At 43.1% G+C, this 24,641-nt stretch overlaps 3 protein-coding genes across 4 annotated transcripts in view; 2 read left to right on the top strand and 1 right to left on the bottom strand.

Annotated features, from left to right (window-relative positions):
- Positions 1-17,629, bottom strand: Catsper2 (cation channel sperm associated 2). Of its 2 annotated transcripts, none has more exons than XM_075961913.1 (13): positions 17,508-17,629; positions 15,844-15,984; positions 14,484-14,657; positions 14,243-14,311; positions 10,349-10,521; positions 9,713-9,868; positions 9,160-9,284; positions 4,651-4,829; positions 4,349-4,448; positions 4,058-4,087; positions 1,978-2,303; positions 1,572-1,739; positions 1-393 (listed from the first exon to the last, which is right to left on the bottom strand). In XM_075961913.1, exons 2-13 carry the CDS (start codon positions 15,980-15,982, stop codon positions 362-364), a joined length of 1,671 nt encoding a protein of 556 aa, XP_075818028.1. In that variant the 5' UTR covers positions 15,983-15,984; positions 17,508-17,629; the 3' UTR covers positions 1-361. The 2 variants fall into 2 exon arrangements, with proteins under 2 accessions (XP_075818028.1, XP_075818027.1); XM_075961912.1 differs by having other exon boundaries at positions 17,088-17,514.
- Positions 1-24,641, top strand: part of Serf2 (small EDRK-rich factor 2) — a 233,729-nt gene that overhangs the window by 177,090 nt on the left and 31,998 nt on the right. The window lies entirely within an intron of this gene.
- Positions 17,572-24,641, top strand: part of Pdia3 (protein disulfide isomerase family A member 3) — a 23,521-nt gene continuing 16,451 nt past the window's right edge. Inside the window, exon 1 of the mRNA XM_075961914.1 lies at positions 17,572-17,884. Coding sequence (XP_075818029.1) covers positions 17,718-17,884 — 167 coding nt within the window. The 5' untranslated portion in view covers positions 17,572-17,717. The remainder of the gene's footprint in view (positions 17,885-24,641) is intronic.

A 24,641-nucleotide genomic window follows, 5' to 3' on the forward strand; every position in this document is an offset into this window, starting at 1 on the left:
CATCTCTGAGGACAGGGTTATTCCACACAGAAGCCTGCACAGACTGTAGCCAAGACAAAGAGAAACCAGCGCTCTTACTAGGAAGTAAAAGTTACAAGAAATGGGATAGACTGTACGGTCATGAAGAGCCATATCAGGGGCTGCAGACAGGCTGGCCAGTCAGAAGGAAGCACAGGCTCCAACAGCTTCTCTCAAGTACTTTTTGCCTTTTTGTATCATCTACATCTCATAAAAATATTTAATTAACTTACTTACCAGAAATATTCACTAGTGGTTTTTATTAGATATTTATATTTTGAATTCTCTTTTTTCAACTATTCCCTTCGCTGGGTCAAGAGATGTGCCGCCGTCCATTGTACCTTTACTTGTCTTCAAAACTCACCAGGGCTTGGACTGTAAAGAGACAGACTGTGAGGCCAGTGCTGAGAATGGACGAACACACGTACACACGTATGTTTGCTAAAGGCCTTGCTTCCTGCCTTCCAGATTCTCACAGCAATCTTTTTTTAAAAAGATTTATTTATTACGAATACAGTATTCTGCCTCCATTTAACCTGCATGTCAGAAGAGGGTACCCCAGATCTTATTACGGATAGTTGTGAGCCACCATGTGGTTGCTGGGAATTAAACTCAGGACCTCTGGAAGAGCAGCCAGTGCTCTTAACTGCGGAACCATCTCCAGCCCCTCACATACATCTCGACAGATATTTACTCTATGCTTCTTAAACCTAGTTTCTCTTCAGCACCATAAACAAATACATCAAGGCAGGGCAGAGCTCTGCGGTCTTGGAAAAACAAATATCATTTACTTTCTCCATTTGCAGGTCCTAGATTTTATATAGATACATAAGATCATGCATACATACATACATGTATATATGACATGAAAGGAAGTTGAGGTGTAACTGCTGAGTGGACAAAGAGAACTAACAGAGATACCAGGGTAGCTTAGTAAATAAAGACGCTCATTTCCTAGCCTGCTATGAAGAAGGAGGAAAAAGAGAAGGAGGAGGAGGAGAAGAAAAAGAAGAGCTATTCCTAACTCTCATGTCTATGTGTAGACATTTTCCTTCCATTCATCTCCTCCTACTACCTTTTTTAAAAAATTTTTTTAATTCAAATTAATATACAAAGGGTGAAATGTAAGAAAAATGATTTGGAGCAGGTAAGTTTTCAGCTTCTATCCAATTCCAATCAGGAGGTTGATGCCTATTCCTTGATATCTTCTGAGGATGGAGGAGTAGTTACATGTGGGTTTTTCTAATTCCAGCTTCCCAGTGCGACCCTGAGCCGTACAGCTCAGACTGAAATGTGGCCTTGGCCTTCCAGGAGAAGGCAATCTGCTGCATTACTTAGCAGGAACCCACCTTGGCCTGATTCTCAACAGTACCAACCTCTGAGAACTATCAGTTCTATCAGTACTATCTTCATGAGAACCAAGCTTTCCGATCTTGTGAGACTTGAGCGCCCCCTGGTGGAGAAGCCTATTTTCTAGCTCTTTTCTAAGTTGCTGTTTTAGAATAGCCGGAGTAGCTGAGATTCCTGACCCCAGGACTGCCTTAAGTCCTCACCTGCAAATTCTTGTAACTTCTTGCGCTCCTCTATGTTATACTGAAGCTTTTCTAGTAACTCAAAATATCGAAAAAGTGAATCTCTGGGCCAAACAACACGGTCATCCTGATCCATATCCATTAACCCAGGCAGGTTCTCATGCACAAGAGTCTCCCAGTCCAAGTTATCTGTAAGAAAGAATGTTTCTTAAGAACACGTCTAGGCCAGACGTGGTGAGATAAAAAAGGAGAAAGAAGAGGAGACGGTGACAACATGGATGTCTAATACATGCCTGCCCCTCCATCATTTGGATACAAGGCAGGAGAACGGAGGGTTTGAAGTCATCCTGGGCTGCAAAACAAAATGGCTGTGGTTCTCTTAAGCAAGATGAATCTGAATTCAAATGGAAGGTCCTATTCTGCTTACCAACATGATCCAAATCAGCTAACGAAGAACTGTAGGAGGATGCAGCGTCAGAAGAGGAAGATGAGTAGACTTTGGCTTTTGGTGGTTCTTTTGGTGGTTCTTTTTGTACTTTTCCAACTTCGTCACTTTCGTCGACGTCGTCACTGTTTTTGGTGTCATCAATGTTTTCGGTGTCATCACTGTTTTCGGTGTCATCACTGTTTTCGGCGTCTTCACTTTTGTTGACGTCTTCGCTTTTGTTGGCATCATTTTTTCCAGGATCACTGGCTACAAACTCTTTAGAATGTCCTAATAAGTCTTCAGAGGGCTTTCCTTGACTTGTTCCTCTATACATATAAAGAAACAAACTTTATTGCTTCAAATATATTTGCAAGATGTGATCGTCCATTTATCATGCTGGTCCCTAAAGCTTTGATTTACAGCTTTAAAGCCAAACTGTTCTCAGACTCTAGGCTTAGGTACTTCCCAGTTCAGACATCCCCAATGTATCTTTCTTAACTGTTCTCTTCCTTCCCATATCAGTCCAACAGAAAATCCTGTTTTTAAATGTACATCACTTCATGCCATTCCTCTGCTCAGAGCCTACAATAACCTCTGATAGCCCTTCCATGCTGGGAAGGTTTGCACGAGTATTGTCTCCTGCTGTGGAATAATCCTTTTGTACACTGTGAAGATGTGCTGCTCGCATTGTTTAAATAAAGAGTTGATTGGTCAATAGCCAAGTAGGAAGAGGTTAAGTGGGAGAGCCAAACTAAGGGAACTCTGGGAAGAAGGAGGGCAGAGTTGCTAGCCAGATGCAGAGGACACAGATGAGCATGCCGTGCTGAAAAAGGTACTGCCATGTGGTAGAGCGTAGATAAGAAATATGGGTTAAGTTGAAAGAGCTAGTTAGCAACAAGCCTAGGCTATTGGCTGAGTATTTATAATTAATAATAAGTCTCTGTGTGGTCATTTTGGGGAGTCGGTGGTCCCATCAAAAAACTCTGTCTACAACCTTCCACAGGTTCATGTCTTTGAACACTTGGTGCCCAGCTGGGGGTGCTTTTTGGGAAGGGTGTGGAAACTTTAGCAAGTGGAGCTTTGCTGGAGGAAGGGTATCAGTAAAGACAGATTTTGAGCATTCACAACCTTGTCCCACTTGTATTTCATTCTCTGCTCCATGTTTGCAGTTAAAGATGTGATTTCTCAGCTTCCTGCTCTGACTACCTGCTGCCATGCCTCCTCTGCCTTTATTCCACTCCTTCTGGAAGCATAAGCCAAAAGAAACTCTTCCTTCAGTAAGTTACCTTGGTCATGGTGTTTTATCAGAGCTGCAGAAAAGTAGCGCATACACAATCCATTGTTTCTCTCACCTCATCTCCTGGCACTCTTTTTCTGCCCTGTTACAATGGTCATTACTGTCTCTCTCACACATGAGGGTTTTGTACAGCTGCTCTCTCTGCTGTTCGCACTCTCACACAGAGATACTCCTGGAAATCTCATTGCTTTCAAGTCTTTGCTCACATTATTTCTTTCAATGAGGATGTCCTAGTTAACCTTGTTTAAAACCACAACCATAGCCAGTCATGATTGGTAAAGGCATGTTCAAAATTTTAAAAAAATTAAGAAGAAAAAAATCTCCATAAAAACAAAATAATCAGTCAGGTGTGGTGGCACATATGTTTAATTCCAGCACTCGGAGGCAGAGACAGGACGATTTCTGTGAGCCTGAGGCCAGTCATCGAGTTTGAGGACAGCCAGGACTATACAAAAGACCCCACACCTTCATCTATTCTCCGCTGCCATGTCATCTCCTGGTTTCCTAGAGGATCTTTGTTGCTAGTTTAGAACATACTCAAATAACCCAGGATGAGCTATTTCAGATCTTTAGACTAACCCCATCTGCAAAGACTCCGTTTTCAAATAAAGCCACATAAAGGTCTTAGAGAGTTAGGACAAAGATAGATAATTTGGGGTACCATGGATTCTCTCTCAAAGCAAACCTTCACCTTCGCCAGTTTCTACCATCTATTTCTTCTTATATTTCCATCCCATCCACATACTTATTACTAACCTGTCATCCATGTTGTTATTACTTTACCTTACTGGTCCACGGGACAGGTTTTGTCTCCTACAAAACAAAACAAAAAAGAAATTAAAATTAGAAAAAAAAGCTACAACTCAGAAAAAGTATAATAAAGAAAACAATTCAGATCTATAAAGAAAGAAAACTAAGTAATGAAGGGAAGTAGAGAAACCCCCATAGCATATAAAGAAAAACAAGAATGGGGACTTCTTAATTCTAGGCAAAACTGTGGTCATAGGGGCCAAAGAAAAGAAACAGGAAAACGAGTTGAGAAATAACATGGGGTTTGAACACATAGAAGCTGACCTCTGAATAATCTGTCGCTTGAATATGTCAGCTTTATACTGAACCTCCAGGTGGGTCATCTCCTCATTCAGCTCATTTCTGATGTTCTGAAAGTTAGTAACTGCCCCAAAGGGCCATTAAGAGTTAGAAGGTGGTGGTGACTAGACCAGGAAGACTGCTCAAGTGGGAGAGACAAAGTGAAATAGCCGTTCCAATAGCCAAACTTCCTTAACACACTGAGTTCTCTCCCGGTGGTCCACCAACCCCAAACAGCCAGTTTTCCCACCATCCCTTGTGCAAAGTTGTACCTTCTCTGGACTTACCCATCATGGCTACTATGATATTTCGAAAGATAATGGAGCCAAGCAGCAACCAAAGGATCACATAGATGCTGCTAAAGACACGGCTAGCTTCTGGCACCTTCCAGATATCCTGAAGTACTGCATACCAATGATCCAAGGTGAAGAGGATGAACACTGTCACCAGGGAATTGAGTAGGTCCCTAAAAAAGCAATGAGTGAATATAAGAAGCAGAGATCTAAACCTTTCAGAAAATGGGTTTTGTTTTGAGTCTCACTATGCAGCCCAGGTTAGACTGGAACACTATGTCCACAGGCGGACTTTGACTTCACAGAGTTGAACTCCTGCCTCTGTGCCTGGTCTCATTATTATTCTTAGAGCTACATAAGGGCATTTACTTGTAATATGCTCTGATTTGGGCTCCTTTTCTATCATTATCGATATTTTCTAGCTAACCATTCTTCAGTCCAAAATCACTTTTATTATGTTCAACAGCCTATAAATAACTCTCAGTATTCTATTAGTCCTGGGGCTGCTGCTTTCTCAATAAATACATATTGACTAAATTCTTGTGTGTGTGTGTAATTATCTATTTATTTATGTTATATGCATTGGTGTTCTGCCTGTATGCATGTCTGTGTGAGAATGTCAGAACCCCTCAAACTGGAGTAACAGACAGCTGTGAGCTGCCATGTAGGTGCTGGGAACTGAAACTAGGTCCTCTATAAAAGTAGGCAGTGTTCTTAACTACTGAGCCATCTCTCCAGCCCCTTGTTTTATTTTTATTTTAATTTTTTTCGAGATAGGGTTTCTCTTTGTAACAGCCCAGGCTGTCCTGGAACTCACTCTGTAGACCAGGCTGGCCACAAACTCACAGAGATCCACCTGCCTCTGCCTCCCAAGTGCTGGGATTAAAGCCACCCTTGCTCCTGACTAAATTCTTTAAATTTTTTTGTTTGTTTGTTTCATATATATATATATATATATATATATATATATATGTATGTATATATATGAGATTAAAGGCATGTGCCACCATGCCCAGCAAAATTTTTGCATTATCTTTTGATGTGTGTGTGTGCGTGTTCACGTGCATACATGCGCATGTTCATGGACATGCCACTGCCCAAATATGGAGCTCAGAGGCTGTCTTTCAAGAGTTGGTTCTTTGCTTATAACATGTAGATTTAGGATTGATCAGGTTTTCTGGCTTGGCGGCAAGCACTTTTATACACTGAGCCATCTTGCCAGCCCTGACTGAACTCTTAAAAGACAAATCACCAACTAAAACCTTTTTTTTCTAAGCTAATGCTCTACAAGTCTATGAGCTTATTTATTTGTATATGAACATTTTGCCTGTATGTATGTGTATGTACAACATGTATGCTTGGTGCCTGAGATGGCTGGAGGAGGGGGACAGATTCCCTAAACTAGAGTTACAGGTGGTCATGAGCCACTACATGGGTGCTGGGAATTAAATGCAGGTCCTCTGCAAGAGCAGCCAGTGCTCTTAACCACTGAGTCATCTCTCTGACCCCTTACTCCATATAATTTTTAGATATCATTTTTTATGTAATACAAGAAATTTAACAAATGTTCCTATCTAACATTGTATCTGTACTTGTTTCAGAACAGTTTCAACTGTTAGATAAATAAACGAATGGCAATCCCATATAATGAATGATAATACACACAAATAACATTTAAAATATAAATTGACACAATTATAAATGAATTATTTGGAGATTAAAGACTAAAGCTACCTCATAAAGCATTTGTTTAGCATGAATAAAGTACTGAGTTTTTCTCTTTCCTGAAATCTTTTGTCCATAAAAACAAACTATCGAAAATTTTCTTCTTTCCTATTTATTTCTCATGTTTGTTTTTAGTTTGCTTTTTCTGTAACAAAGTCTCATTGTGTAGCCCTAGATCTAGAACTCACTGCATCAACCCAGGTGACCAAGAACCAGAAGCAATCCTCTTGCCTCAGCTGTCAAGGGCTAAGAGTACAGGAATGACCCACTTCAGCTTGCTCTGAATTCTTCACAAAAGTACGTGCTGAGTCTAGAGTTGACAGGCATGGTGGCCAGCCTGTTCAACATAGTGAGTTTCAGGACAGCCTGACGTACACAGTGAGAGAGAAAAAAAAAAGAGCTGAAGCCAAGCCTTTATTCCTAGTACTCAGGAAATATGCAGGTAGGTAGATCTATGTGAGTTCCAGGTCAGTCAGAGGTAAACAGTAAAACCCCTGCCCCTACACTGGGATTAAAGACCCATCCCACAACATCCATTGAGACCCTGTCTTATTAAAAAATAAGTAAGAGTTTAGAGGTGTGATCATGGTACAGAGCTGTCATCCCAGTACTTGGAAAGTGGAAGCAGGAGGATCAGGAGTTCACCGCCATCTTTTATTACACAGCCAGTTCAAGACCTTGCCTGTTTTGGAATATTTGTTTAACTATGTAAGGATGTGTTGCATTTGCTTAACTATGTTAAGATGGATTGCATTTGTTTATGTTGCACAATATTTGTTTAACTATGCAAAATGTGTTGCATTTGTTTATGTAAAGATGTGTTGCTGTTTTATCTTGCCTGCCTAAGGCACCTGAACGGCCAAGGCACCTGAACGGCCAATAGCGAGGGAGGAGGTATAGGTGGAACTTCTGAGCAGGGAGACTAAGTAGGAGGGGGAATTTAGGCTTGGAGAAGAAAAAGAGAAGAAAGAGAAAGAGAGGCCAGGGAGATGCCAGGGCTGGCCAGAAAGAGAGGAAGCATGAAAGTGGGCCATCAGAATGAAAGAAAGGTAAAAAGTCCTGAAGCAAAATGTAGATGAACAGAAACGGTTAAGTTAAAAGAGCTGGTGGGACAAGCCTAAGGTAAGGCCAAGCATTCATAATTAATAATAAGTCTGCGAGTCTTTATTTGGGAGCTGGTTGGTGGCCCAAAGAAAATTCCAACTCCACTTCCCTCAAAAACAAAACAAACAAACAAAAATTGTCTAAGAAAGACCTAATTAGGGGATGTTCTACTGGGAACTCACCAAGACCAGCTGGCCTGGGTCTGGAAAAGCCTGGGATAAAACCGGACTCTCTGAACATAGCGGACAATGAGGACTACTGAGAACTCAAGAACAATGGCAATGGGTTTCTGATCCTACTGCACGCACTGGCTTTGTGGGAGCCTAGGCAGTTTGGATGCTCAACTTACTAGACCTGGATGGAGGTGGGGGTTCCTTGGACTTCCCACAGGACAGGGAACCCTGATTGCTTTTCGGGCTGGGGGGGAGGACTTAATTGGGGGAGGGGGAGGGAAATGGGAGGCGGTGGCGGGGAAGACACAGAAATCTTTAATAAATAAATAAATTTAAAAACAAAACAAAACAAAAAAAGACCTAATTATATAGTAATCGCAATATTTGGGAGGCAGAGGCAGGAGACCTGCCAAGGCCAGCCTGGGCTATAAAGGAGAATGCTGTCTCAAAATAAAACAGAACAAAACTACCTCTGAGATGTTGCTGAAACTAGACTCCAGTTGGGTGTGTTAATACTTGTTCTAAGGGCAGCCTAAACTATATAGTTGAGTTCCAGGTCAGTCTGATCAATTTAGCAAGAACACACCTTTTTAAAAAAAGAAAATAAATACATGCTAGGGAGAAAGTTCAGTGATAGAGCACTTGTCTAGCACACATGAACTCCTATGTTCAAGTTCTGCTAATACAAGAAAAAGAAGAGTAAAAATAATGGGTTCCAAGTCAATAATTTTAAATGGACTTTCTTCTTGCAAGGAATGTTTTTGATATAGATCTCTTTTTTAAAAAATTGCTTTTTATAATATTTATTATTATTGCTACATATATGGCAGGAAAATTTTAAGAGCCAGGGGAACACGAAGTCTGCTTTGAGAGTGCATCTCCTAGAAATGACAGGGAAGCTACAAGCAGAATATCTCAGCAATATGGCTGCCCAGGCAAGACCTGACTAATAGCTGCTACTGTGGAAGGTGGAGATCTCAGGAGATCCCACCCTTAGACAGGTAACTAGGGACTGACTGATGACTGCAGGGGGGATTAGTCTCCTGTGGAGGGTCACCCAATCAGTTTATCTAGTACAACGTGATCAACCCTGAAGTCATACACACAAACACTCAGCAGACTGTACTTACATATTACATATTTATGCCATATATGTAGCAATAATAATAAAAAAGAGACTGTTGATTTGAGAAAGAGTGGAGGGACAAGGGAGGGGTTAGGGAGGGGGACATGGGAAAGGTTAGTGAGGGAAAGGGAAAGGGATACGATTATATTTTAATTAAAAATTTCAAAAAAACTTAAAAACACAAACAAACCAGAACTGGTTGTCCTAGGCCCAACATCAGAGCTAGCTCTACTTACTATGCCTTCCTTTCTCATCTTTGTATTCTGCCCCACCCTCCTACCAGAGAGTTTAGTTTCTGTATTTCTGTGCTTTGGATGAGCATCTCAGTATCATACAAACCTCTCCCTCATGAAGATCGCCCTTAGCCATACTTACGAGAAGAACATGTTGTATTCCAGGTTCTCAATAGTTGAACGGGAATAGTCTTGGAAGAAGTAGACACCGGTTACAGCAAAAATGTAGAAGAAAATAAGCAGCAGCATCAAGAGGAACGTCATGCTCTACAGACAGATTCAGATTGGGGGTAGGTAAGGCAAGGATGCTCACCAGCAGCCCAGCCCAGCACACCACGTCATCTCCCGGCAAATCCAGAGCAAGCGCAACTCTAACCCACAACAGTTTACTTTTTCTTTTTTGAGTTCTGTACATCAACTTGTTTAAATATAAAAGAAATGGGATGAAGTTAGGACTTACCTCCCGAGTTGTTACAGAACATAAAGAAGATAATCCACATAAATATTTATTTAAAACTTAGTGCTCAGTAACTAGCAGACGTTACTTTAGGGGCTGATGCTCCTAAGGACATACAAATGTTCTCATACAAGAACATTTCATGAACCTTTCACGATCTTCTTTGACCATATTAAATAGTAAACCCATGCTTTCTACCTTGTCCCCATTCTACTTTAGGTTAATCAGTTTAAGTCACCTTCAGGGCCCTGGCCAGAGCCAATATAATAACTTTAATTTGACGGAATCGTGTAAACAGTTTGAGAGACCTCAGCACCCGGGAGATCCTCAGCAGCTGGAGCCACACGGACTTCCCTGAGACTCCCATCAACACCACAAACTCAGGAAGCAGAGACTGTGGGAGATACAGGCAATAAGTAAGGATACCCAAAGAACCCAGGCACAGTTGCCCCTGTTAATCCTGTCTTCTTCATAGTTTTCTGGGTCTTACTTTGAATCTGGGAACTGTTTGCTATTTAGTCTTTTTATATTAATCTATTTAAGCTCTATACTTCAGCTTGTTTACATATTTAAAAATGGGATAAAATTAGTGCTTTATCTCTTGAGTTGTTACAGAACATAAAGAAGATAACCCACAAAAAATACTTAAAATCGTGGCTGTCACTTAGTGCTCAGTAAGTAGCAGATGTCATTTTAGGGGTTGATACTCTTAATGACAACAATTTCTGCAATTACTTTTAGCTTTAAGGGGAAAAAATCAAAGCAGCAAATTTGATAGATTTTTATATATTCCTTCCTGGATGTTTTAGCTAATTTAATTTACCAAGGCATATAGCTGGTCCCATTAACTAATCCTAAGGATATTTATCCTTACCAGCATGGTAACAACAAAGTCAAAGACATTCCAGGCATTATTCCAGAAGAGAGTAAAGCCAGACATCCACATTAGAAGGATCTCTAAAATGAAACTAAACAAGATAAACCAATCTGCCACCTCCAGAGTCAGTCTCAACGGCCACAGTTTAGTGTTTGTGGATTCCATCAATTCTGTAAGGTAGAGCAAGGGAGAAATAAAAATTAAGTGAGAAGCTTAATAACGAAGGATGACCACTTATAAACCAGAGTTGTGACCACTACTAATCCGTTTCTCTTGAATTTCTCTGTCTTTCATAAATTTGTTTAAATCTATGAGTATTTTGCCTGCATGTATGTATGTGTATACATATGTATATGTATCACATGTGTGCCTTCTACCTGAAGTCAGGGGAGGGTGTCAGATCCCCTAGAACTGGAGTTACAGTTGTAAGCCCCTATGTTGATGTTATACTTGGAACTGGATCATCTGCAAGAGTAACAAGTACTCTTGCTTCAACCTGTGTAATACAGGGCAGAACTACCCATAAAACAACAGTGATACTGTACTTCTTTGTTTTGTTTTTTTGGTTTTTCGAGACAGGGTTTCTCTGTGGTTTTGGAGCCTGTCCTGGAACTAGCTCTTGTAGACCAGACTGGTCTCAAACTCACAGAGATCCACCTGCCTCTGCCTCCCAAGTGCTGGGATTAAAGGTGTGCACCACCACCGCCCGGCGATACTATACTTCTTGTTGCTGGTATAAGTAACAGTTGCAAGCTTACAACCCATTCTACAGTCATACAGCCCCTACAGAATTTCCCTCTTTACTACACCCCCACCATATGCTGTACAGTTAAGTTTGTCCTAAAGTTTATAGGAAAGCAATGGGTCTTATAAACAGAGTGAAAATATAGAAAATATGAGATTAAATCTTTTAAAAAATTAAACTTCTGAATAATTTCAAAGATGCCTTTTACAATTGATGTGTCCTAAGATGATTTTTATTTCTTAGTAGCCATGACACATGTACCTACCTACACACACACACACACACACACACACACACACACACACACACAAAAGTAATTAAACAAACATATAATAAATTCTGGTTCCCAGAAGCAGGGGATTACGATATTAAAAGGCACCAAGGACCACATTTAAGTCTCACAACATGTGTGTGTGAGTGTATGTATGCACGTGTGTATGTGTGTGTTTGTGTCATGATATTTTGTTCGTGTTTTAATAAAATTTGCTCGAAGATCAGAATGCAGAGCTAAGCCACTAGAGGCCAGGGAGTGGTGGCATACACTTTTAATCCCACGACTTGGGAGACAGACGAATTTCTGTTAGCTCAGTGCCACCCTGGGCTACATAAAATTGATATAGTCAGAGCTCACACAAAGGTTATCCCAGGACTTGGGATCCTACGCCTTTAATCTCAGCACTAGGAAGGTGGAGACAGGAGTGCTATGGCTGGGCAGAAAGAGTAATATCAAGTGGGAGGAGGCAGGAGCTCATTACAGTCTGAGCAAGCAGTTTAAGGCAGCAGTATGAAGTGGTCAGTCAGAGGATGCAGTCAGAGGAGGCAGTTTGAGGATTTGGTAGAGGTAAAAGATCTCTACCGGCTGGCTACACTGCTTCTCTGATCTCTTAGTTTTTGCCCCCTAATATCTGACTCTAGGTTTTTATCATTAAGAACAATTAGAATTTATGCTACATGTTTGTGTGTGCAGAAGAAAGTGTAGGATTCCCTAGAGCTGGAGTCATAGACAGTTGTGAGTGTGTTAACTAGTAAACTGTCTCTCTGGTCTCAAATTACTTCATTGTTCTTTATGGAAATCCTGTCTGTGAAAGCAAAACTGAATAAACATTATTGCTAAATAACTAAAGAAAAGTCAGAAAAATAAACAGCAGAAATTGTTTAAGTGAGACAGAAGGTGAGGGGTGACCACTGCCAATGCTGCAGCAGCTAATGAAAAGGTGTACTGTCTGGAGAGGAAAATATAACTATTTTTTCACTCTACCACTTGGGAGACTGAGGCAGGAGGATCGAAAGTTCAAAGGCAGCTCAGATTACAGTGAACTAAGGCCATCCAAGACTTCGGTGAGACCCTGGAAGAAAATAAGCCAGGTGTTGTGGGGCATTCCTCTGGAGGGCAGCCTAGTTTACATAAAAAACACACTCAAACTTAGTGTTGAACACTTGTATCCAGCTAGCACTTGGGAGGCTGAAGCAGAATTGAAACTGAGGACAACTGTGGCTACATAGGAAGTTCTGGGCCAGCCAGGGCTATAGTAAAACCCATCTCTATGCACTAGTGAGTCTTGGCATTTAAGAACACTTATCATTCTGCAGAGGACCTGGGTTTGGATTCCAGCACCAACAAACTAACCAGTCAACAATTGAGCTTGCCTTAGTAAGGCAAAAGAACCTTAATGTAACAGAGCTCATCCCAGTACAATACAATCTTTCTCTGGAGTGGAAGGCAGGAATTTAATCAGATAGGCCAGACAAAGTATACAATTCCACAAAACAAGGCAGTTTTGATACAGGCAGCACCTATTGCTACAACAACATAAATCAGTCACTTCATAAAATACCAGTTAAGTTCACACTGGTTGTAAGGAAAATCCAACATCATAGAGCAGAATAGCACACTGGTATTTGTATAAATATTTGGCCAAAATCAATTGCTGGTGTTGGGGGAAAAAAATCACAACTTGTGATTCATGAGTTCAAATAGTGCTTACAATTGAAACAAGCATGTTTTGCTTTTATTTTGTTCTGTTTGAAATGCCAGGGGGACCAATCTCAGGGGCTTGTACATGCTAGGCAAGCACTCCACCCCTCGGGCTAAACTACAAGTCCTAAACATTTGGCTTTAAACAAGTAAGATTACAAGGGTCTGGAGATGTGTCTCAGCAGTAAGAGCACTGGCAGAGTACCCTATTCCCAGCAACCATTCAGAGGACATCTGTAACCAGGAGACCCAATGCCCTCTTCTGGCATCTGTGGGCACTGCATGCATGCGCATGTAAAACCACCTACACATATAAATAAAATAAAAAATAAATATGTAAAACAGATTGTCACAAAATAATTGATTTGGTCAAGCTACATAATATGAAAATAGTAAGATATGATAACAGGAGAAAATGATAATACAAAAATGGTAAAATCCTCAAAATTTAAGAAATACCATATGAAAACAGAATAATAAATACTTATGGGGACTTTGTTTTGATTTGTGGTTTTGTTGATTTGGTTTGGTTTGGTGTTTCGAGACAGGGTTTCTCTGTGTAGCCTTGGCTGTTCTGTAGACCAGGCTGGCCTCAGCCTTGTCCTAGAACTGACTCTGTAGACCAGGCTAGCCTTGAACTCACAGAGATCTGCCTGCCTTTACCTTGCAAGTGCTGGGATTAAAGGCGTGCGGCACCCCCATCAAGAATTACTACTGTTCTTTCATTCTAAGCAGTTTTTATGAACTTTATCTTTTGAGAGAGTTACTGCACAGTGCAGGTTAGCCTTAACTTATAACCCTGCCTCAATTTCCAAAGTGCTGGATTAAAGGCACTCACCACCACTCCTGATCTGTGCAATCTGCCTGAGTTGACAATGAAATGAGATGTCCTTCTGTTTTTTAATAGGTTTCATGTAGTATGTAAATGGTATTTTAGAGCCCCTTTTCGCTTAGGTAGGCACAGTGGTGCACACCTGTCATCTCCGATGGAAAGTACAAGGAGGAGGTCAGCTTCAAGGTCATCCTTGAGGCTAGTGTAGGTTACATAAGACTCTGTCTCAAAAAGTAAATGAATAAGTACATCTGTCCCCATCACAATGAACTGATACCTGAAAGTATGAAACGGTCAGGTTGGAAGAAAACGACCTTTTTCATAAGCACCAGTTCTCACCTATTTCGACCATCAGTACAATTGTATTGAGAAAGATGAGGGAGATGATGAATTTCGAGAAGATAGGATCTGTTTGCTTTTAAGGAAACACACAGGCGGAGCACATTCTCATTCATGCAGCTGAAATAATAAGGACAACAATATCAGATATGAGAATTTGAAGAAAATAGTTTGAGAGGAAAAATAAATCATTAACAGATGAGGGAAAGCCACAATAAGAACAGGTGACACAAAAGGATACTCTCAATAACCCATCCAGCCCACAGGGAAAGAGGTGGTCTCTGGCTGCACCGCACACGGAGCCTGCTCAGCATTCGCTGGGAGTGTGTGATGTGGCCCATATGCCGGGGCTTTATGGAGAAGCGCACTAGCTGGTGCTGGTCTCCTGACATGAGTTTCTTCTGGAGAGAAGGATCTATAACGAAAAGGTAATTGGGCATGCCTGTTGTTCAGCTTGAATGCACCAGTACCGGGCAACACACAAGACTGCCTTCCCTCCCCAGCCTCCCCGCCAAACAGAAAGGAGTATAGACAGATCTGCTGGCCGGGGGACTGTGGACAGCAGGCAGAGTTGGGGAGAGGGACACTGGTAAAATAATGGACTTTCTACACGCAGCAGCAGCTCTGCCTTGTAAGCTGCTCTTTTCCAAAGCAACTAAGAATTCTATTAGTGTAAAGTGAACATGTATCATTTATGCTCACACTGACTGTGCTTATGAAAGCAGCAGCTGGTTCAGGACCTGCTAGGAAGGCTCTCTCCAATTCAGACATCCACCTGCCTCTGCTTTCTAAGGATGTAAGGCCATCATCACCAGCTCAGAAACCCCCAAGTTTTAAGTACCTTTGGTGAAAACTGTTCAAAGTCAGGGTCACCTGATTAGGATTCAGAGGAATAGATAGAGGTTTAAAGTCCTGAATTCATCAAGTTTAGCGTAGTTTCTCATCTCTAAAATTTTCCTTTTATTTGTACTTTTCAAAAAAATATGTGTGTGTATACAACTGCCGGAGTAAGTTGTCTTCTTGTACCATGTGGGTCCTGGGTATAGAACTCAGGTTTTCAGACGTGGCAGCAAGTACATTTTACTCCCTGAGCTATCTCTATCTTGCTGTTCCCATTACTTGAGACAAGAGTCTCAAATAACCCCTCTCATCCTCAAACTACACTGTGTAACCAAGAATGACCTTGAATTCCCAGTGCCTCCTCCTCCAGAAGGCTGGAATTGCAGGCAAGTGTCACGCACACCCGTTCGTGTTTTATTTAAACGTGTGTGTGTGTGTGTGTGTGTGTGTGTGTGTGTGTGGTCGAGCATGCATGTGTATGCCAGAGGGCAACTTTTGGGAACCAGTACTCTCCTTCCAGGTAGGTCCTGAGAATCAAATTCAGGTTATCAGCATGGCAGCAGGCAACTTTACTCACTAAGTTATATTGCCAGCCCTATTTTGTTGTTGTTGTTGTTGTTTGGAACCAGGGTCTTGCTATGAAGCCCAGGCTAGTCATATACCACCATTCCTGGCTCCACCCTAAAATATGTTTCTGCTTCCTATCTTCTGAGGATGTGGACAGGAATATTACACTTAGTGCAAGCGAACAGGCTGCTAACCAAGTATCTCCCGGAGAGTGTGCCTTGGTACGGCTTGGCTCAAGCCTTGCAAATGCTCTATGAGGGAGAAGGTGTCGATAAGCCGCGAGCGAATAGCATCAGCTCTAGGCAGCGGTGGGTGTCCTCGTTCCTGGGCCATGGCTGTGAAGAAAATAGAACCAAGGGTCAGAGGTTTGGGGTTTTTTTTTTTTTTGTTGTCGTTTTTTCCCTTCCTTCCTACCTTCTTTGCCTTTCAGAGATTTAGGGAGCCCATTAAAGATACCATGAGCGGTTAAGTACTTTTGAAAGACTCAAAAATGGGGCGCACACCTTTAATCCCAGCACTCAGGAGGCAGAGACAGCTGGATCTCTGTGAGTTTGAGGCCAGCCTGATCTACAAGACCTAGTTTCCAGGAAAGGCTCCAAAGCTACAGAGAAAACCTGTCTAGAAAAAAAAAAAGACTAAAAAAGTTTTTGTTCTTTGGTTTTGATTTTTTGTTTATGCAAAAGATAGAAAAAAATCATAAGAGATATTTCCAGTCAACTAAATATCCACGAATTTTCACTTTATGACAGCGCTTGTAATTATGTATTTCTTATTTATCTATCTATCTATCATCTATCTATCCATTTATTTATATTTTTTCGAGACAGGGTTTCTCTGTAACTTTAGAGGCTATCCTGGAACTAGCTCTTGTAAGCCACGCTGGCCTCGAACTCACAGAGATCCGCCTGCCTGTGCCTCCCAAGTGCTGGGATTAAAGTCGTGCGCCATCATCACCCGGTATTTCTTCTTTAAAAATAATTGAAAGGGCTGGCGGTGGGGACGCATACTTCTAATCTCAATCTCAAGAGGCTGGTGCATCTCTGTTGAGGCCAGCCTAGTCTACATAGCTAGTTCCAAGCCAGTCAGGGCCACATAGTGAGACTTTGTTAAAAAAAAGTAAAAATTGAGCCTGAGTCTGGTGGTGCGGACTATCAACCATTAATCCCTGAGGTTGAGACCAGGATAGGAAAGTTCTAGGCCTGCCAGATTATTGAACATAAAGCCAACCTGGGAAATTTAGTGAGATCATGTCTCAAAAAGTCAAAAGAGGACTAGGTAGGACTAGGAATATAATTCGGCAATGGATCACTTGTCCAGCATTGGGTAAGGTTCCCGGTTCAATCCTCGGGTACCCACCCTCTCGAACAAACAACAGCAATCAGTGAAAAATTATCGGGCAGGAAGGCAGAAGGCCTAATGCTGGACAAAGAATACAGACCTCACGTGGACCTGACAAAGCAGGATACGAGGGAGGGCAGCAGCAGGATGTAGTGTTCTACGCCCTATAATTGGACAAATCAACAGCCTGGCACTTGGAATACGTGTCGTATTGTGCCCGAGTGTGTGAGCGCCCCAACGCCCGGGAGGGAGGGAACGGGGCGGCTCAAGCTCCCCTCCGGCCCGCTTCAAGGCCTCACGTCAGGCCCAGCGCACTTCCGCCCACTCAGCCCTGACTTCACCCCTTAGCCTCCCGCGCCGGCGCCCTGAGCTCCACTCCTCCTCCGCTGGCCGAGCTCAGGGCCGCCCCAGCTTCCCGGAGCCCCCACTTCCCACCGACCCCCGCCAAGGCCTTCCCCCCTCCCACAGCCGGGCCCGCGGGCGTTCGCCCCGCCCCGCGCGCCAGCCAATCGGCAGTTACCAGCTGGTTCATCCCGCCCGACGCAGCGGGGGATGCAGCCAATCGGCGGCTGCCACACTGCGGCCCGAGCCGGCCTAGGGGGTTGGGACCTCGGCAGCAGGTCTGCTCGGGCCAGACGCGCGAGCTCAGGCAGCGGGTGCGGATTCCGGGCGCTCTCTTCTCAGTCCCCTGGCCCCGACCCTCCGACCGCCCCATCCGAGTCTTGCCGCCATGCTCTTCAGCCGCCTAGCGCTGCTCCCGGGCGTGGCGCTGCTGCTCGCCTCGGCCCGCCTCGCCGCCGCCTCTGATGTCCTGGAACTCACGGACGAAAACTTCGAAAGTCGCGTCTCCGACACGGGCTCGGCGGGCCTCATGCTAGTCGAGTTCTTCGCCCCCTGGTGAGGCCACTGGGCAGGGTCAGGGCCGGAGGAGCAGCTGGGCGCGGGAGCGGTTGGGCCTACGCAGCGCGGACGTCCTCCACTATCCAGGGGCCTGACTGCAGCTGCCGCCTTGCCAGTCGGGGGTGGGGGTGGGGGTGGGGGCCGGGGCTGATCCGGAAAGGAAGAAGCCTAGGTTCTCGCTTAGGGCCACGTCCTTACTCCGTGTTATTGCTGCACTTCCTATGTGGAGGGATTTACCCATCCCCTCCCCCTCCGATCTGTATCTTTCAGTATCTAGGTGAGTCAGTGTAGACGTCTTCTGGTCTGCAGGCCAGCCAGTCATCCCAGAACCTTAGGGAGGAGGCAGGGGTACAGGTCCTGGGTCCCAAGGTATTTCCTTTCTTCTTGTCCCCACCCCAGAGCCAGTGGGTCCTAACCAAGGTCACTCAGTGGCTGCAGAACGATTGTAAGTGCTTTCTTGAGACAGGCCTTTATTTTGTCTAGGGCATGGCTTACAATATTTTACATAAAGCTGTAAGCCGCAGAGGCGCCTCCATTGAGAAGAGAGTAAGCGAACAAGAATAATTTCACTAGCATCTATCATAATTGTCAACTTTAGATAATTACAGAAAATGATAAGACTCACAATGGAGAAAGTAGCCACCATTGGGGGAGTATATACCACTTCAGGGGCCGTGTAACCTCACAAAACGGTAGATTCTTTAGAGTAAATGTGGCCCCAAATAAGAACTTACTTGGGAAGGGAGAACATAGGATTTCTGGGTTTGTCTCTTAAGTGGTGGGTTGGGTAATTTGCAAATTATTGCCACGGCATACTAATTAATTTAATATAATAATAGTTCAGAAGGTGTGTACTTTTTGCCCTCCTGGCACAATGGCCTTTAATTCAAAACTATTCAAAAGAACCCATAAACCAGTGTTTCACAGTTAAACTGTAACTTATCTTTGCTTCTGACCCAGTGGGATCCTTACATTCCAAGCTCCTCCTACTGACTTAGAAGATGGCACTCAAAGTCCTGTAGTGAAGACTGCCTGAATCAGGATATACTAGAGACAGGAAGCAATTTGTATTTCAGCTTGGGGTATTTTGTGTTCAGGGCATTTTGTGGCTAACAATCCCTAGAATTCAGTGTTCTCGCTTAGAAACAATTTGACATAGTTATGTAATCATGCTGTTAGGTTTGAGGGGGCGTTGGTTGGGTCCGGCTTCTTTGACTGAGGGGTCACACATTTGGAGAATTGTGGACTGTTACACAGTTTAAAGCAGTTTGGAGTTAAGGCACTGGGATATGGCTCAGTGCTTACCTAGCATTTTCAATTGCCATTGTTGAAAATATATATTTAAATGTTAAAGCATTTTTTCCTCCCTTTGAGACAGGGTTTCTCTTTGTAGTCCTGGCTATTCTGGATCTCACTCTGTAGTTCAGGCTGGTACTTACTTTTTTTTTTTTTTTTTTTTAATTCTTGAGTCAGGGTTTCTCTGTGTAGCTTTGGAGCGTGTCCTGGAACTCATTCTCTAGACCAGGCTGACCACAAACTCACTGAGATCCTCCTGCCTCTGCCTCCCAAATACTGGGATTAAAGGCACTGCTTTTCTTTTTCTTAAACCAGTTCCTCTGTATTGTCCACGCTGACCTCAAACTTGGGATCCACAGGTTCTCCTCTAGCCCAGCTGGGCTTCAGTGTCTGATCCTCTTGCCTCTATCCTAAATACATCATCCTAAAAATTGTTTCACCTGCTTTTCTTAAGACTACATATCCCATGATGCATTGAGCCATCAAGAGTTGGGTGGATTTCTGCTGTGGTGTCTGCTTTTAGTAGGCTTAGAAGATAGTCACCTCCCACATTGCCAGTAGAGTCATCTTTTCAGCATTGAGATTTCATTGCAACTTTCCCCCCCTGAACAATCAACTCATTTGTCCTTCTCCAGACTGGGATTCCTACAGGGAAAGAACTGTCAGCTTTTTATCAAAGGCTAAAATAATTAATTGCTCCTGACACAGTGCAGCATGAAGTGATGACTGAGTTTGTGCATGTTGGCGTTGTCCTCTGCTATGTACCATCTCTGAGAGTAGGTGAATTCTTTGTGGTTTAATATTGGCGGGGGCTGGTGGTGATGGCCCACTCCTTTAATCCCAGCACTGGGGAGGCAGAGGCAGGCGGATCTCTGTGAATTTGAGGCCAGCCTGGTCTACAAGAGCTGTTCCAGGACAGGATACAAAGCTACAGAGAAACCCTGTCTTGAAAAACCAAAGAAAGAAAGAAAGAGTTAGTAGGTTCTGTAACAGACCCTGATTTCCCTTAAAGTTCACCAGATGTCTGTTCCTGGTTGGTTGCCTGGGAAAGGCGGTCTTTCCCGTCCTAACAGGAACCCACGTGTATATTTGTTTACCTTGTGGATGGTGCTACTCTTTAGAACCTTTGCTTTTAGTCGCGGCCTCCGGCACACTGACTTCTTCACAGATTCATTGTATCTTAGTTACATTTCTGTTGAGTGACAAAGCACCATGACCAAGGCAATTTGTTAAAGAAAGGTTTTTTTCAGGGGTTCACAGTTTAGGGGATTAAGAGTCCATGACCATCGTGGCAGGAGCTATATCAGAGAACTCTGCTCACAGGCTGAGACAATGACCTTGAGGTAGTAAGAGCTAAAGGGGAATGGTGTGGGGTTTATTGCCTATGGAGTTTTTATGTGTATGCATGGAGGATTCCAAGTCCCTGGAACTGGGGTTACACATGGGTAGGTGTGGGACTAGAACTCAGATCCTCTGCAAGAATAGCAAGTGCTCTTAACTGCTGAGCCATATCTTCAGCTCTGCCTCTTAAAACTGTTTTACTATTGTGGGGTCAAGGGCAGATTGGTGGCGTGTGTTTTCTCCACCTTTGCATGGATTCTGGGGATCTCTAGTTGTCATGCGTATGTGGCAAGTTATTAGGTGCTGTTACCTGCTGACCTATGTCATTGCCACTGTGCTGCCCCACCCCAGTACTGGAGATGGAGCCCCAGGCCTTCCCCACATTAAAACAACCCAAAGCTGAGCTACATCCCCAGCTTGAATTTATTCTCTTCCCCCAACCCTTCTCTCTCCCCCTCCCTCCTCCAGGTAGAGGAATGGAGTTTATAAACTTAGTTGGCCTTGAACTTGATGTCTATCTGCTGGCCTTAAGCTCAGTAGTTTTCCTGCCTCAGCTTCAAAAGTGCTGGAATTACGTGCCTTTGTGCAGGACTTCTTGGGGGTTATCAGCATTGGCAATGCATACTTTTTTATTTAATGCTCTCTGTCTCTTTTTTTTTTTTTGGAGACGGAATCTCACTTTAGACGAGGCTGAGTTCAAACTCAAATTCACCTGCCATCACACCTGGCCTTCTCTGGCTATTTTTATATGTATTTGTAAAGTTGGCATTTTTTTTTCTTTTCTCTTTTAGGATAGTTGAGGTAATGATGTTAATTTTGATAGTTACTACAATAGAAAGTCAACAGCAAAAGACAGGCATGATGCTATATGCCTGTTAGCTCAGTTTCTCAGATGCTAAGGCATGAGCTCTGTACGTTTTGAACTGCTTCAGCTACATAAAAAGATTCTGCCCCAAAGAAAAGATGGAATGAAATCTCTCCTCTTCTGCTGGGCTGCTTTGCTGCTATGTGAATCTTTAGTAGATGATTGTTGCCTCTCTGTTTCTTTTCCTGTACTGTGTATTACTGACTGTAATTATTATACACAGACTTCTTCTCTTTTTTTTTTTTAGATTTATTTATTATGTATACAACATTCCTTCCATGCATGCTCACATGCCAGAAGAGGGCACCAGATCTCATTACAGATGGTTGTGAGCCACCATGTGGTTGCTGGGAATTGAACTCAGGACCTCTGGAAGAGCAGTCAGTGCTCCTAACCTCTGAGCCATCTCTCCAGCCCCAATACACAGACTTCTTGTATATTAACTCCGCTATTCACCTTACTTGAGTACCCTACTCTTCTCCTTTTTTAAGCTTTAAATACTTAAAGGCCCAAACCTAGATGGGATCCTTTAAAATTCATTCTTTAAACCCTGGAAATTGGGCATAGTGCTACATGCATAAATCCTAGCATTTGAGAGTGAGAAGCAGAAAGATTGTTTTAAGTACTAGGACAGCCTGGTCTGCAGTAGCAAGTTACAGGCCAGCCAGGGCTATCCATGAGATCATGTCTTGAGACAGACACCACGAATCAGTATCAAGTGTCTTTTCTTTTTTTGACAACTCTGAGCAGAATCAGCTGGAGGGCTACTCAGAGTGAAGTGCAGAAGGCACTGATTTAGTAGTGGGCACACCAAGCTGAAGGAGGAGTGACATGGCCTGTTTGAGGCTGTATTTGGCTGTATAATAACAAAAAACATCCCTTCTGAGCTTCAGCACATTAGAAAGCACTTTTAAGGTGGCAGTAGGTCTGATTTCACAGTTGTGTGGTTCACTTGACCATGAGAACTCATCAAAACATAAGTTGGTATACTTTTTCCCAGAAGGCTGCCTGAAACACCTGCTCTTCTATCCAGCCAGGCCCAACAGTCCCACAGGTGTACTTCCTGTGCATTTAGGTGTGTGGTGCGTTGTTGTCAGTGTACAGCTAGCACCAGCTGCACATTATCTCTTCAAAAGCCCAATGGGTTGCAGAGGGATTACTTTGAGAAGGTTGAAGAGTTCTGTAACCTCCCTGCAGACAGCAAAAACAGAAGGAAAGAAGCCAGGAAAGGTGGTATGTGTTGTAATCCCCAGAATTTGGGAAACGGTGGTAGATCAGGGGTTCAAGATCATCTTTGGCTACAAGATACTTTGCCTCTGAAACATGTGTTTAGATAAAGAGCTTTAAGAGACTATCTCTCAAAAACTGGCCCGGTGGTTAAGAGTGAATGCTGCTTTTGCAGAGAACCTAGATTCCATAACCGGTATCTGCTTCTGGAGCCTTACAGTTGCCTCTTCTGATGCCCTCTTCTGACCCCTGGGCACCTGCACACCTGCGGCATATTCGTACATGTGCACACAAAAATCTGAAAAAGAAATAATTGGCTGGGCGGCAGTGACACAAACCTTTATTCTCAGCATTGGGAGGCAGAGACAGGCGATTTCTGTGAGTTCAAGGTCAGCCTGGTCTACAGAATGAGTGCTAGGACAGCCAAGGCTACACAGAGAAACTGTCTCAAAACCACAGGGAAGAAAAGAAAAAACAAAGTGCATACTCCCCAAGGTCTTTAAGAAGTATATTAAGGTCTAGAGAGATGGCTCAGCAGTTAAAAGCTCTAGCTGCTCTTCCAGAGGACCCAGGTTCAATTCCCAGTAAACAACTGTAACTTCAGTTTCAGGGAATCTGACACCCTCACACAGATACACTAGGCAGGCAAAACACCAATGCACATAAAAAGTAAAATTAAAAAGTCTGTTGAGAGATTGTCAAAGATTAAATGAAGGATTAAGGAGATGTACAAAGGACAAATACAGCATGCTTTGGATCCTGTTCACAGTGTGTGTGTGTGTGGTGGGGGGGGTGGTCAAGCCATCCTGAACTATGGAGAGGCCAGAAGCGGGCACATAATGGGGTGGGGGGTATAAAAGGACCAAATTCAAGATGGAGGAGTCATAGGTACCAAAGGGGTACTGCATTGGCTTTTTTCCTCTGCTTGCTTGCTTGCTTTCTTTCTTTCTTTCTTTCTTTCTTTCTTTCTTTCTTTCTTTCTTTCTTTCTCCAAGACAGGGTTTCTCTATATCTCTGGCTGTCATGGAGACCAGGCTGGCCTTGAACTCTGCCTTCCAAGTGCCAGGATTAAAAGAGTGTACTGCCACCACCACCCGGCTAACATATTTTTGTTTGTTTCTCGAGACAGAGTTTCTCTGTGACAGCTCTGGCTCTCTTGAAACTAGATCTTGTAGACCAGGATGCCCTAGAACCCAAAAAGATCTGCTTCCTGAGTGCTGGGATTAAAAGCGTGTGCCACCTTGGTGTGGTCTTTTTTTCCCTCCTTTTTTCATATCCTGATGAGATATTAAGGGTTTCTCACATAATCAGTGACATCATAGATGTGTTCAAGATACACTGTTGTGGGGACTAGAGAGGTGGCTCAGAGCTTAAGAGCACTGGCTGTTCTTCCAGAGAACCTGAGTTCAATTCCCAGCAACCATATGGTGTCTCACAACTATCTAGAATAAAATCTGGTGCCCTCTCCTGGTGTGCAGGTATATATGTACGGAACACTGTACACATAGTAAATCTTTAAAAAAAACAACAACAGTGTTATGTATTCCTTTTGTGTGTGTGTGAATATATACATACACATATATATGTATATATAGTTGAGTTTTCTCTATTTTGTGTGCATGGCAGGTGTGGGTGTGTACATGCCACAGTGCATAGGTGGAGGTTAGAGAATCGAAGTCCCAGAGATAGAACTCAGATTAGGATCAGAGGCCAGAACCTTTAACTACTGGTCCTATTTTATGTATTCTTTAAATGTTGCATAATAAATGAATATATCTGAGTTGTTAGCCAAACATGAGTTCCAGTTATTTTAGTATAATAAAAATAATTACCATGTACACTTTTTTTTTTAATATTCCAGCACTTGGGAGTCAGGCAGAATGTTCTCTGAGTCTGAGACCAGTCTGATCTGCATAGATCCAGGACAGCCAGGGCTGTACAGAGAAACCCTGTATCGAAAAAAAAAAAAACAAAAAACCATGGAGCTGTTGCTTTGGCCACATAGATGCGAATTTATAAGAAGGG

The sequence above is a fragment of the Microtus pennsylvanicus genome, chromosome 2 (genome assembly GCF_037038515.1).
Source record: "Microtus pennsylvanicus isolate mMicPen1 chromosome 2, mMicPen1.hap1, whole genome shotgun sequence".
Taxonomy (NCBI): Eukaryota; Metazoa; Chordata; class Mammalia; order Rodentia; family Cricetidae; genus Microtus; species Microtus pennsylvanicus.